The 14,601-nt window shown below is 34.8% G+C and overlaps 2 protein-coding genes and 1 long non-coding RNA gene across 4 annotated transcripts in view; 1 reads left to right on the top strand and 2 right to left on the bottom strand.

The window, feature by feature from the left end:
* The window catches only part of LOC100185867 (transcription factor mef2A), a 5,362-nt gene extending 3,654 nt beyond the window's left edge, over positions 1 to 1,708 (bottom strand). The window contains exons 1-4 of the mRNA XM_009860077.3: positions 1,598 to 1,708; positions 1,193 to 1,323; positions 453 to 736; positions 186 to 265 (exon numbers count right to left, since the gene is read on the bottom strand). The gene's annotated coding sequence lies outside the window, so the exon portion shown is untranslated. The remainder of the gene's footprint in view (positions 1 to 185; positions 266 to 452; positions 737 to 1,192; positions 1,324 to 1,597) is intronic.
* The window catches only part of LOC113474219, a 15,903-nt gene extending 4,350 nt beyond the window's left edge, over positions 1 to 11,553 (top strand). The window contains exons 2-4 of one of the 2 annotated variants that reach the window (XR_003395875.1): positions 5,315 to 5,430; positions 5,621 to 5,738; positions 10,700 to 11,553. This is a non-coding gene — a long non-coding RNA (uncharacterized LOC113474219). Of the gene's footprint in view, positions 1 to 5,314; positions 5,431 to 5,620; positions 5,739 to 5,916; positions 6,008 to 10,699 lie in introns of those variants that run through there. The other variant, XR_003395876.1, reaches the window with a different exon arrangement.
* LOC100185819 (semaphorin-6A-like) lies at positions 3,510 to 13,420 on the bottom strand. The gene is made up of 9 exons (XM_026834397.1): positions 13,212 to 13,420; positions 7,159 to 7,267; positions 6,872 to 6,932; positions 6,438 to 6,617; positions 5,967 to 6,069; positions 4,918 to 5,046; positions 4,559 to 4,650; positions 3,924 to 4,145; positions 3,510 to 3,591 (listed from the first exon to the last, which is right to left on the bottom strand). The coding sequence occupies exons 1-9, from the start codon at positions 13,324 to 13,326 to the stop codon at positions 3,541 to 3,543; spliced, it is 1,062 nt and encodes a 353-aa protein (XP_026690198.1). The 5' UTR covers positions 13,327 to 13,420; the 3' UTR covers positions 3,510 to 3,540.
* Positions 13,421 to 14,601: the final 1,181 nt, after the last annotated feature.

Genomic DNA, 14,601 nt, shown 5'->3' with positions numbered 1-14,601 from the left:
AAAGGTTATAACTATGTTTAATCCAGAGATTAGCACCAGACAATATATTCCCAGACATGAATCGGCTATAAATAGGCCATGAGATTTCTATTTTACTTTGTTACACTGTAGCATATACAATCATAAGACTGTATACATTATGAGGTTAGTGTAAGGACTTGGTTAATGCTGTGTTTATGTCTCACCTATTACCACTTGGTTGCCGTGACCGTGAAACCTTTTGTTGGTTGTAATCTGAACTTTCCTTGGCAATATGGTTCCCTCCCTGATATATTGTATATGTATATAAATATATATTGTTTATGATATGATAATAACTTAATGACAGTTGATAAATGAATAAATAAAACAAAGTACCCTTATGTTGCAACATTGTAAATTCTGTTGGTTGTAACTCATTACACTTTTTAAAATCTCTTTTCAAAAAGTTATGAAAAAAATATAGAACTTACATTTGCAGTTGCTTTAAATTTCCGCCAAAGTGAAATTCTCTTCCCCCTTTTTCTTCCTTCTAAAGAAGCAAATGACTGCTCCCAGAACAAAACCAACAAAGAAAATCACGATTGCTAATATAATCACTAACATAGGAGAGGTTGACGCCAGCAGTGTTTTAGGGGGCAAGGTGCTACCTAGTGGTTTACATCAGTTATATTAGGGTTGATTGTTGGGGTTTCTGTATGGTTGTCACTGGTCACAAGTTCTTCATCAGGATTATGAACTTCCAAAACTGCTGCGCCTGTAAAATGATTCATAAAAGTCGGTTACTCATAATGTTTAAATATTTTTAGTATTTTCATATTATTATTTAGATAAATTGAATAAAAATCTAGAGCACATTTGCATAAAGTTGTATATTTTAATAGCGTATGTTTGGCATTGGGTTTGTAGCTAACATAATACTTATTTTGATGAAAAGTATCAGATTGCAGAGTAAAATAGGTAGCTTAAACTTAGCGCAACATGTATTGAGAATGATACATCAGTTTTAAATTTATATATTTTTATATAAGCTTATGTCACTGATAGAAATCAATTTACTCCTCAGTGTGAAAATCTGTTCTAAAATTTAGGTGCAAGACAAACAATGCATCTCTGTTGACCTAGTTAGCTGTGATTGTGTAAGCTGATATCCTTTGCTGGACCCCATCCAATGCTATCTTATCTTCAATCTAACCTTATGCATTATTCTTACCAGCCGTATCTTCTTTACAGGGTGTAGTGTCATAATGAAAACTTGAATAGGTTGAAAGGTAATGAGTGTATAGACATTTCTGGAGGTTTCTGTTCCAACTACAGTAAGGATCACTTGCAGCAGAACATGTTCTGTTTTAATATTACATGTGATGTCAAAATAAAAACATATCTTTTAAACATAAAGAAGTAACATATTGCATTATAAGCTGTTTTAGATTTTGTTTGTATGTGGTTGGGCCATACAAAACAGGCTTTAAAATAAAAGCTAAAAATGTAAAAATGTGCAAACTTTATTTTGGATCTGTTTATTTTAAATGTCTTCCAGTAACCATGGCTAAAACTCTTTTCAAATGTTTCATCTGCTTTGTTTATCTTGATACTGGTTTACACTTTAATTACTAACCTTTGCACACAAGTGTTATGCAGAGGGCACAGTGGTGCAGCAACCACACAACTTTCAAACTGTACGAGCATGTTCCCACTCTCTTTGTCTATCACAATTTTTTGAATAGATCTGTGGAAATAAATTTTTGCATGAGAACTGCTGCAGTTGGCTGCAAATGCTGTTTAACAAACATAGAACCCTCCAAGCCTTTGCTTGTGTTGTGATAACACACCCGCTTGCTAAATAGCAAAGGTCAAAATGTTAGATCCTTCAAAATTCGACCATAATCGCTTCTGAGCTCTCATGTTTGCCAATCACCACAGGATTATCTAACATTGTTAATAATGACAAGCATTATTATCTTCATATGTTTATTTCTGTGGTTCTCAAGCTTCTTACAGTATTCTTTTGTAGTATTTATTCATGTTTTTGGGTGGTTTACCATTTTTTATAAAAATAACGGCGAAAAAATATAATCAGTAAATTAATATTGAAGTTTGATATCATATCTATTAAAAAAACAGGTCTCATAAAACCGAGATTTGCATGATACATGTTTGCAAGATCTGCAAGCTATTATAGACCCGTTGTTATTCAAATTTTCGCTGCAAAGTCACTCGCTCGTAACAACGCATGAAAAACAACGAAACAACACCTGCTTTGTTGGTGGCATTTCTCCTCATTGAAGACCTCTCTCTCTTCCACCACATTCACTTTTTGGTGTTGGTCGATCACGACTTTTATTATCTTCCCATCCTCCGTTCCCATGACAACCACGGTCTTACGTCGATCAGTCAGAACATCCACCGCGAGTGTGGTCAGGAAGTTTCTGGAAACCAAATGTCAAGTTCAAAAGATGAAAAACAAGTACGTAATAGCTGGTTTTATAGCTAAGTGGAAACTTTTTATATGAGAAGGCAGACTGTACAATAATCTTTAATTTGAATTTTAAAGAAAAAGAAGTATCCTTCTGGCAAAGCTGCAGCTTTAAAGCTAAACTTTTAAAGTTTAAAATTTTGTGATGCTATTTTTAGAACAGACAATGCTAAGTCTACCGTTGTGAAAAAATCCTATGTCCAAACTGTCTGAAATCCCCTCGTTTCGGGGATTAGTTTCCTTGCTGAACAAAGACGTGTCTCTCTTTAGGTGTCTTATATTCCCTATAGGTCTTACTTCTCTGTCATCCTGGTAAATAAGGGAAGGGCGTCATGGCTTCCACCGTGGTTGCTTTTTAAGTTCCATGCATTTACATTGTCATGCATCAGTGGATGTTTTCGAATGAATGTCAAGTCCATGTCACTCCGTGGCACTGGAGGGTTCCTACAACTGTGAATGTCACGAAAAGTTTATAACCTCTTGAATGATACTGTTCAAACATTTTGTAGCATAAAGTAAATAGTGTACATTATTTTGACATCATATATATGAATTGTGATGTCACTCAGGTTTTTAAATTGTCTGAGAATGCTAAAGATCTTGATATTTAATAAATATCACGTAAACTTTATCAACAGAGTAATATGCATTTAATGTAATTTATATCAATTACATATAATCTTGTGTCGAATTGTTGCATATGGTGTATAGCTATCAATTAACTCAATGGAAATGATTGCCTGACACTGATTAAATCATTGCAATGTAATAATCAAGAATAAATAACATGGTATATGAAAGCAGCACATGAATACAGATGTGTGTGCAGATTGTTACGCAATCCAAAAAATGAGTATTTTCTGTTCTGCCGGTTCTGCTACTAGGCATAATGTAACATATACCTTATATTATCCTGATGAAATTGAAAATTAAAGTTTACCGACACATAATAACGTTTTTCCGCATTCATACTTTTCATTACTTACTGAGCAGGATGAGGCTTTGGATATTGAGTTTGTTCACCCCAGTATGTTATGTAGTTGGAATCTGTATATTTCTCCATATAATTCCCAGTTAGTGCCTTTTCAATTGAATCTTCTGAGAATACGCACAGAGCAGATGCTGGTACACTGTTTCTGTTGAGATTGAGATTATAAAAGTTAGTTGGACTATACAGTTTATCTGTTTGTCATCTGTGTGTTACAACGGGAAGTGGGAAAACTACATTCTGTATAGGTGAGGTACTATGACAGGATATGCCATGAGACCTGGTTTATCCCCAAAAAGCGACATAGCCTACCACAGGCCAAATTCACATAGATGTAACAAGTTTAAATATAGACAAATGAATTCTGCTACCCATTTTGTACATCATTATGTTAATCACACGGCGTGACACTACAAGTGTGGCATGTGCCATAATATTTACTCATCCTTGTTCTACCAATGAACCCAACCATGTACTGACCTTGGTGTGTTCATCACAACAAAGAAAACGTTCTTTGATCCATTGCTTGTGTGAACAGCAACCAACCCAGAGCTGTCCGAAGCTTCGTTGAAATAGAAAGGAGGTTGCCCAGGGAGAGAACAGTTTAGCCGGACTTGGAAAAATGAAGTGAATTTGTTTCTGAAGAACAGATTGACCACCAACGTCCCCCTTACACACTTGTCCAATCCGTGTGTATGTTTGCTATAAAGAACACCAAATTTGTTATGTACGGTGTGTATAGTAAAGTCTGTCAAACTGTGGGCAACATGATATAGTCTCAGGTGTACCGCAATGCTAACTAATAAAGATTACTTAGGATAAAAAGGTTTGTGCTAAAAAGTTTTAAAATATTTTTAAAGATTCAAGTTTGGCTGCATGGCGCTAATAGTTTAAAATCATAGTAAGTAGTATATTGAAACTGTTTAAAGTTTGTCACCTGGGCTGTAATAAAGTTGTTCACAGAAGGCTTTAAAAATATTTAACAATGCAATCTATGACAAACAATTGCTATTGAACTTCTAACCATTGTTTGCAACATGTCACTTATCAGGTTAAAGGTCACGCAGCTGTAACACTGTAGTGTTAATGTAAAACCCAATGCATTATCAACTTACATAAGATTTATCCTCAGTTGCCGTCTCTTTAAATAAAACATAGATCTTATTTAAATGGTGGCTAGCCTCAATTAAAGAGATGTATTCAGGATCTAAAACAAAAAATATTTTTCTTTTTACAATGAGACCATCTTAAATAATGTAACTTTTAACAAGTATAAACAGAGGTTACTAAAATATAACTGGGGGGAATCTTAGTTGTCTTGTAGTGTCACCTTCACGTAGGCACTGTGTATTATTTATATATCTAACATTTTAAAGGTGTCATTGTACTTTTTTGTTCCATTTCTTTATTTAAATATTTTCTTTACAATATTCTGTAACAAAACTTCATATAAATATATATATAATATATCCACCTTTAAATAATGAAGACTGAGATTGTTCTGTTCGCAATCGAACCTCGTTTCCATTCATAAGACTTGATCTGTGTAGAACTGCATCATGTCCACCAAACGCTGCTTCTGTTGCAGTGTACCAGTGACCATCTGTAAAAGATTAGCATAAAAATTTTTAAAAAACGCAAAACTTTGTTTGTGTATTTAAATATTGTAATGTTAATTTATCACACCCAAATCGAAAAGCAAAAAAAAGTAAAAAAACACATTTTGCAACCCCCCAAAAATAAGTTTATTATTATAAAATAGTTCCTAATATTTTATTCATGTAACTATTACAAAGTTAGCCATATTCTATGCAGAAATATAAGGTTGTATAAGATACAGGTGGTAAATAACTTTCTCCATGAACTTCTAGGAAAAGTAATTGAAAGTTGTCACTCTGCGGGCTTATGTGTTATTTGTGAGCCTGAGGCATTTAAGAAGCATCATTGAAAATAAGCTGTTTGCTGAACTAAAGCTTTGGATAATCAGGTAGCATTAATTAGCAGCAAAAACAAGTTAAATATGTGGAGAAAATGCGTTGAAACTATTGTAATTATATATAAACGCCCACAATTGTGGGAATTGTTTTTTAACCATTTGGTAAACATATTGTAAACTAACAAACAAACTTAACAAGGGTTATATATATATATATTTAACATTATTATTCTGGGGACAGGCAAACTAAGGGGTTGAAGCATTGGCACTCTGTTGCACATGAAGCATGACATGAGGTGTGGGGTAGTCACACCCAAGGGTTATATTACAAAACATAACACATGGATAACACAAAATATGTAAGTAGTTTTGCATTACCATAAATATTATGTTGCAAAAAGTTTGATCAGCAGTAATGTAACCCTTTTCGAGCATATTGTGCTTACTGTGGCCCAAGTCCCTAGTATAATGGCGTGCCTCACTGTAGGACCTCACCCACAAAACAACTCCATCATTTATGCAGTAACAAATTGGCAGATTGTATATCGTGCAAATCTTGTATAGCTTAAATACACCAACATATTTACCTGGAAGTAAAAGACTGGCATAACTACGAGTTGGATCATATGGACAGGTCAATGTTCCTCTAAAACTTTCACCAAGGTCAGTTAAGTTGCCTTCCTCATCCATCTGTGATAACACAATGGGAATTATGAGATAACGTAATTATATTTAAACAGAACCAGATTTAGAATTGTTTATTATGTGTTTTAGATCTTGAATACATAAATGTTCAGGCAAGTAAGACGCTGATAGTATTCAGGAAGGTTATTTATCTTACCAGACACAATTGATATATTCATTCGCCTCTTACCTACCGTCAAGTTACGTATTTTAAAACAGGGATATTTCCAAGATACAAATGGTCTATTGGTACAAATTTTGTCGAGTAATAACATGGGTTTCTTTTTATTCACCATACACACATGGTGTATTTATATGCACCTCATGCCCAATACCAAGTTACAACATAGGTGTCTTCTTAAACATCAGTTTACCTTAAGATATTTGCACATTGGTTGAAAGCTCTCAGTTGCACAAGTCACAAGTTTCTTAGAATTCCCATTTATTGTTTGAACCATTGCAATCATCTTGATATAATTATGACACTTCTCTGAGGGCATGCCTTTCTTGAGACAAAGGTTTTTTGAATCTTTAGTGGATGCCCAGTCAAACACCTGTGAAATTACCAATGTTACTGATTGATATGGTTATGTATGTGAATTTGAGTGAGAACTTGGATTTTGTGAATTATGAATACTTGCCACTCCCATACTCATAGTTATCGAGTTTCTAAATCTATTCGGACATGTATTGATAGGCAGAAATACCTTTATTCAGATTATGTTCTTGTGTGTAGCAATTGAGTCAGCTATTTTATAAAAATGTACATGCTCCTCGGTTTTATAGTACATATAACAACATAACTTACATGTGAGAAATGGAATTGTGTTTGATTCACTTCACGCATATCAATAGTGAAGATGTGGTCTCTGGAAAAACAGAATTGTAAAGCTTATGTTCTATGGCAATGCAGCTGTATCAACATACATATAGCCTACATGTAGCTGATTCTACTTGTGCTAACACTATCATACTCCTTATTTGCGTTTCCAGTTTGTTAAACAGACATTAGCCTTTAAATCATTGAAATAAATGCAAAGAGAATATGGTACAGTCCTGGTTGACTAACATTACATTGATATTTCTTATTCTTACTTTGCAAATATAAAAAAGAAATCTCCAATCTTGGTAACCCCTTGCACATGTTGTAAGGATACATTGGTATTGGTGCCTTCTCCAATAAAAGCGGGATAAATACTTGTATCTGCAAATAAAGTGGAATTAAGTACACTTCTTCATGTTAATAGGAAGGAAAATACGCGGTATGTTGCATAGGTAACAGTTTACTGCTATGGACGTATATACACTATTAAAACGCAGCGTAGTTTCAATTTTCTTTTATGTTTAGCGAATGGGAAAACCGCGGTACTTTCCCTACTTTGTTAATTGGGATTCCCTTACATTCCTGTGAAGGGAATTCACCAGGCGGTAATAGGAAATCAACATTTTACTATACAGTCGTTAAGAAAGCGTTTAAGGGATTTTGCAGAACCATTACCGAGGATTTAAACTTTAAAGTCTAAACCATAATAGCAATTATTCGTCGCGTACGTGCGTGTTTGTGTTGATTAACCCTAGCGTTATTTGTGCTTTTATTGTAACAAGACAGTTTAACGGCGTTCAATACTCTGAATAATAAAACAACAATAGCATGCGAGATAAGGTCCGTTCTGCAAGTGTAGTTTGAAGTGTTTGTGACTTGATAAAGTTCGATTGTAGATCTTTTATATTTTAGTCGAAAGTAACATACTTTTAAATTTGTTGTTTATTTGAAAAAAACGAACGCGCTTAATTAATTACAGTTTGTCGTATTGTGGTATTCATCTTGTCTTAAGCGTTGTTGAATCCAGATTCCCGCTCTTTAGCAACATATAAAGTAGGTTGGGGCAAGATGGTCCAAATTTAATTTCTTTTTTATCGGCTCATTTAGTAGCAAACAAAGAGTATTTACATAATTATATACCCCTATCCTCGCAAATCTAAAACAGCGTTGTTAATTGGTAAAAGCACGATTAGAAAATGTGGGACATTATGCGCTAACGGTATCTATCTCCCCCCACCTTACTATATTCATGTTTACGTTGCAGTTCATCTTAGTATCCAGACCTATTTAGCTGAAGACTAGACTGTGAGTCAAAACATGTATACGAACAAGCCAGACGACGTGTAAATGTAATTTCCGAATTAGAAAACCCCAAACTACCCCATTATCCCCTTTAACCTGTCAAGTGCACGCTGTCAGAAAACCGAAAGCGCATGGGTTTTAACACTTGGGCAAAGTTTACGGTCGAGGAGTGCGCTGGGGTTGAGATTACCAACTAATCATACGAGGCGCCATCTTTTCGCTCCAACTGGGTTCCGAAAGACGTTAATAGATAAAGGAGTGGACTGTTTTATACGCGGTTTTTCAAGGTTGACTCAATGGTAGAGCCAGCGTTTTGAGGGAAGAGTTTTTGGGTTCGAGGCTCACCGTGGGTGGTTATCGGTCATTATTTAATTGAGGTTATAGCAGCTTAATGGGCGCTGTCGGTCGTCTCAATAATGTATTGATATAGGGCAAGGTTAAACATTGTCAACAAATATTACATACAGCATCCTTACACCGCGTGACCCACTAATAATTTCCAAATATGTATATTTGTAAACCCTCGTTATTATAATTATACATATCAACATTTCAGACAAGCGTTATTACTGTTTACTGTAATAAGAGCTGTTTTGTAATACAGAGGGGTGGGGTGAGACGTGACACCTTTAACAAATAATATACAAATATCCTGTTTTAAATAATTAACAACGGTATATGGCAGTCACACGGTTTATAATTCTTTGAGTGATCATTGTTTACTACCGAATAGGACGAAAAAATAAAAAAGGTGTCCCATCTCTCCTCTAGATATAGTAGGGTGGGGGAAGATGGGACACCTTAACCACTATATATCCAAACACCCTTATCGTGTTTTAAACATTTAACAACGGTATATAGAAGATAAAGTTTTTTAATTCTGTGAACGTTTTTTTGTTACTACCAAATGGGGCGAGAAAATAGAACGAAAAGGTGTCCCATTTCTCCCCCTACTATATGTATTTACATGCAATATTTATGGATATCTGGTTGCGCTGAAACTTGAACCTGGCACCTTCGAGTTTCAATTCCTTCTGTTCGAGACGACCGCAAATTTGTGAAGGAGAAAATTTTAACGGGATCTAAATCTCGTCATCATTTGTGTTGCGTAACAATGTTAACTCATGATCAATACAGCGTTAAGTGAGTCATTAGTGTGTTACATCAGTCTTGATCATGACGTAAAAAATTGAAGAAAAATCGAGTCGGGATTCATTATTTACCTAGGTTCGTAACAAGCCTCGTTATTCAATTTTATTGTTAAATTTGCGCAAGTAATGCAATAGATGGCTGTAACAATCGACAATGCCTCGTTGTTAACTTTTTTAGGTCAAAGTCACTTTTCTAATTTAAAAGATCACCGGATGGGTTTAAAATTAATCAATATATTTGTGGTGTTTCAAAAATCAGCAAAAAATGTTCATTTAGCGTAGGTGTTATCGTTTTATACGTTGGCATCTAAAGTTAGGATTTTCATGTTAAAATAAACGCCCGTATGTTAACTTAAATGAGTGTCAATATTTGAGCCGTAAAATTAAGATTTTTTGAAATCGATTTCTGTCCTTGTTTTAGGAAACTGATAGAAGATATTAAACCATAATGAAATATGTTTAAGCATGAATAACGCTTATCAATACAATATAAACCCAACAGTTTGAAATTACGGTAATATAACTGTATTGTTCACGCAAGCGGTAAATTTGAAAGGGTGTAATTTAGAGCTGGAGCTCGCTTAGAGGGTGGTATAGGTATACAAAAGCAACGCAAGGGTATAAACACATACATACAACTCGCACGAACTTACACGCGCTATATAATGAACCCTACTATGTATCTATTCATCTCCAGTCTCAAGGGTGCCACACAAAATACCCTATTTCAAGCGTAAAATCTGTATCATTTTATAAAGTGTTAAAGTAATGGGAATCTAGCCCTATAACCCAGTCGTCACGCATTCTTAATATTAGGAAAACTAATGGTGTAAACTTTAATGTAAGCGAAACCCTAGATTCTGGCTGTGGCAGTCAAGGTTTTGTAAACTCGCAGTTTACAACATTTGAGCTTAAAAGTTTTAACGGTTCCTGGGAATAAGTAGGTCATATATGGCAACTTTTTGAATTTGGAAATAAATCGCATTTCTGTGAAATGAATCATGTTTTTCGTGGTATGTGTTTAATATCGACTAAAAATGTGAAATTTTCCGTAGGTGTTGTTGCTTTATACGTTTTCTACCGCATGATACAACGTTTGACAACATTTTAAAGTTATGTCTGATGCCTGTAAAGTGAATCATGTTTTCATGGTTTGTTCTCCTTAAAAAGTAAACTTTTTTTAACGATGCAATTTTTAGAGACTTTGCGTAGCCCCAAAATTCGACTACAGCAGTCCAGAAATTTGTAAAGTAGCAAAACTTTGGCCTAGCCCTAAAAGTTTTAACCGGCAGTCGAGAATGGGTCTGCTGTCTAGTGCGTAGACGGCCCAGTGTCTGGTGTTAAACCTGATATTATACAGGACGCTTGTGGGCTACGGAAGCTGGCTACAAAAGTCACAACAGACCGTTGATGTTTTTTATCAACAAGTACAGCACTCGCAGTGTTTACCAAATTAAAAGCCCGGAAACTTTCACTGTTGGACAATTTCCAGTTAATTGACGGTTGAGCAGCACCAGGCTACAAATAAGCCAAACTTGAACAAAAACACCCAATTTTGAACCAGCAAGTTAAATCTAATCGATTATAACGTCTAGCCATACACATAGTACATGACACACATAAATACAAAAGTATCAATTCATGATTCGTGTAAAACGACTTTATTCGTACCCCTAAAACATAATTTTATTGATAAAAATCTAAATCGTTGATATTTCTTCTTCTTATTACAATAATGTCGCGAAGATAAGTTTCAAATCTGATAGATTTAATATCTTATATTTTAATGCACTTAGTCTCCGAAATTTAGTTTATATACCTCATGTTTTTAACTGTTTACAGTAAATGAAAAAACTTTCCCAGTTTTAAGCTTGCTTGTCAGCAACTGTAAACCCCCATGTTACAACTTTGGTGTCCGAGACCAAAAGTTACTTTTAGAAAGTTTGGTGGTTTATTTAACATTTTAAAAACGTGATTACGTATCTATGTATTACTTTAACACATGCTATATTTGCGCTAATCAATATATAGGCCTACGCACATTGTAAAAAGGCCCCCGTGCGCCATTAAATACATTGGGTTTTCAATTATAAATCGCGTTTATACCGATAACTTCTTTCTTTCTGGACATTTTTTTCGCGCACTTTTTGCGGCAAAGTTTAGATTTAAACTACGCATTTATGTACCACAGTTTTTAATAAAAGCTGATATTAATACAATTTTCCCATTATACGGAGTTAGGCGCATGCAAAACACTGATGTTATCTTGATTCAGCGTGGATAAAAATGACTGAAAATGGGTTTCATATGCTTTGCCCCGAGGAATAAACAGCCAAGTAAATCATATACAGACGAGTTTTCATGCACGACAAACCGGCCTCGCGAAAATAGGTGTCTCGTTTTGAAATGTTTGCTAATTTTTCGTCAAAACACCTTTGGCATTTATATTTTAGGAGTAAGATTTACCTGAAAATATCACGAATGTAACCGCAACAAGTCATAGCCGATATAGGCGTGATGAATACGATAGTATAAATACACCAATGTGATCTAACGCTTTTGTTTTAATATGGGATTTATTTTTCACAAGTTTAGTGTTTTAGGTTTGTATCGTTAATATTAATACCTCCCTGCTTATTATACTACTGTATTAATTACCGTATATTATAGTAGGGTGAGGGAAGATGGGACACCTTTAGCACATAATATCCCAGCATTCTGATCGTGTTTTAAACAATTAACATCGGTCTATGGGGGTCGTGAGGATATAGTTTTATAATTTTTTGATTGTTTTTTTGCTTACTACCAAATGGAACATGGAAATAGAATGAAAAGATGACCCATCTTTCCCCAGCCTACTATATAGTACACTACTGTAGTACAGTAAGCCATGTTATAAGTCTACGATTGCCTATGTAACTCCACCTGCAAAATTATATCCACCGCAATAACCGTAGCAATATACATAATGTTCTATATCGGTCTTTAGGGTTTAAGCTGCAATCAGTGGTTTAATTTAAACTAATTATAAAGGTAATAATTGTAAGATTACATCCTGTAACAGCAATAAATACAGTACATTATAAACCCTTTGTGATTGTACTAAATAATTATTACTACGATACGGAATAAAGTGTAATTTTGAATTATAATTCAATTAAATCAACTTTGTTCGGAACAGCTGGTTTCAAAAACATGAAGGGGCTTTAAAATTAAATCAGTTAAGGATTGAAAGCCTGCGTATTACAGCTAAGTAATTACAGGATTTATTTTGAATTGATACAGTGTCTGTTTTAATCACGCACGTCTATAATGAGATGTTTTTCGGCCCCCGGCGCTTCGCGACACAAATAAGTTTTCGGGCAACTAAACTTTAAAGAAACTTTGGTAAACACTTTTATTATTATACTTAGATTACAAGGGTAAGATATAAATGATAGAATATACGCTTTGGGAAAATCTCGGTTGGCTATATGTGATCATGCGTGTAGGAGAAATTTACTTTGTAAGCTATTTCGAATTTTTAAATAAACGTGGATATATTCGCGGTGCCAATCATCAAAGTTTGCAGTTTGGGGTTCGTGGTTTAACACGTTGTGGAGAATTTCTCAATAGCGGACACGTTCTATGAATATATAGTAGGGTAGGGGCGACGTTGGGTAGAGGAAGATAGGACACCTTTAGCACAAAGTATTCAAATATTCTGACCGTGTTTTAAACAATTAACAACGGACTATAGTAGTCGTAAGAATACGGTTTTACAATTATTTGAATTTTCTTTGTTTACTATCAAATTTGACGAGAAAATAGAGTAATACGATGTCCCATCTTCCCCCACCCTACTATATAACTAATGGTTAAAAGGTACTTACTTTTTCGACTGTAGACGCTGGTGGGTGATATATTTTCAGGTATAGATGCAATCACATTCATGTAAAACTGGAGCCACACCAGCATAGACTTGAGAGTAACCACTTTGTAAACCATGGCTGCTTATTTCTTGACTTTACACTAAAAAGTTTTCATTCCGATTCTTTCAACATATTTTACAAATTAAACGTAACACACAGCTAACGCATAATAATCTAGAAAAAATACAAAATTATTTTTATCCCATTTAAAATGTTATAGTCCAGGAATTATATTAGTTCCCTACCCTCCAACTTTTTCCACTACTTTGCATACACCACGTTATTTGCTTTTAAAATGTTCGCAGAACTGTTTGTTCGTTTTCAGGAACCGGGGAGTTTCGTTCCGGTAATAAACTGTTCTTGTTTTTCTGTTTGGTTCAGACTGCAGAACGCCTCCGGGACATTGGTTTAAACTTCCGACTCTAACTAAATTAACTACAGCAAAGCAGGAACCGGGAACTGATATGTTGACGCGTGCCGCAACTTCCCTGTTTAGTTCTTCTCGAATGTTATGCAAGCATGCTGTCCAGAGAAACCACATCCATAAATATAAAGCAGGGTGCTGGGTGAGATGGGGCACCTTTCTATCCCATTTCTTTCCCCATTTGGTAGTAAATAAAGAACGTTCAAAGAATTATAAAACCGTATCATCTCGACTCCCATATAGACTACTGTTAAAATCTTTGTTTACTACCATATAAGACGAAAAGAGGTGTCCCATTTTACCCCAGCCTACTGTATAAACACGTCATTGTTGCCAGCAGTATACTAAAAGTGTAAAGTACCTGTTCTCCTTTTCGAAAAACATTGTTTTCTGTACGAAAGCGGAATTAGCGAAATGAATTGTTGGCCAACAGTATTAATTGTTCGGCGTATTATCTCCGCTTAGCCTACTTAGTCAACTTACGCGAGATATTTTGGTAGCAAAGGGTGAAGAGAAAACGTTCAATTGAGAAAATTTAATTAAATGTACCATGAATTTGGATGTATTATTTAAACAGGAACAATTTATGAGAGTTTCGTGTAAATCCAAAGCAATATAATGATGACTCGTAGTCCCGTACTCTTATGACGTGTAAACTCCGCACACACATATATACATATATATATATGTATATATATAGTAGTAGAGTGGCAAAAGACAGGATGATACCTATACCACATATTATACGAATATCCTATATATTATAATCGCGTTTAAAGAATTAACAACGGTCTATGAGAGTCGTGAGGATAAGGTTTTATAATTCTTTGAGTGTTCTTTCTTTACTACCAAATGGGACGAAAAAATAGAATGAAGGGTGTCTCATCTTCCCCCACCCTACTATATGACTCAGAGACATAACGTTTT

This window comes from Ciona intestinalis, chromosome 4 (assembly GCF_000224145.3).
Source record: "Ciona intestinalis chromosome 4, KH, whole genome shotgun sequence".
NCBI lineage: Eukaryota > Metazoa > Chordata > Ascidiacea > Phlebobranchia > Cionidae > Ciona > Ciona intestinalis.
The sequence above is the reverse complement of the archived record's forward strand: the minus strand, read 5'-3'. Positions and strand labels throughout refer to the sequence as shown.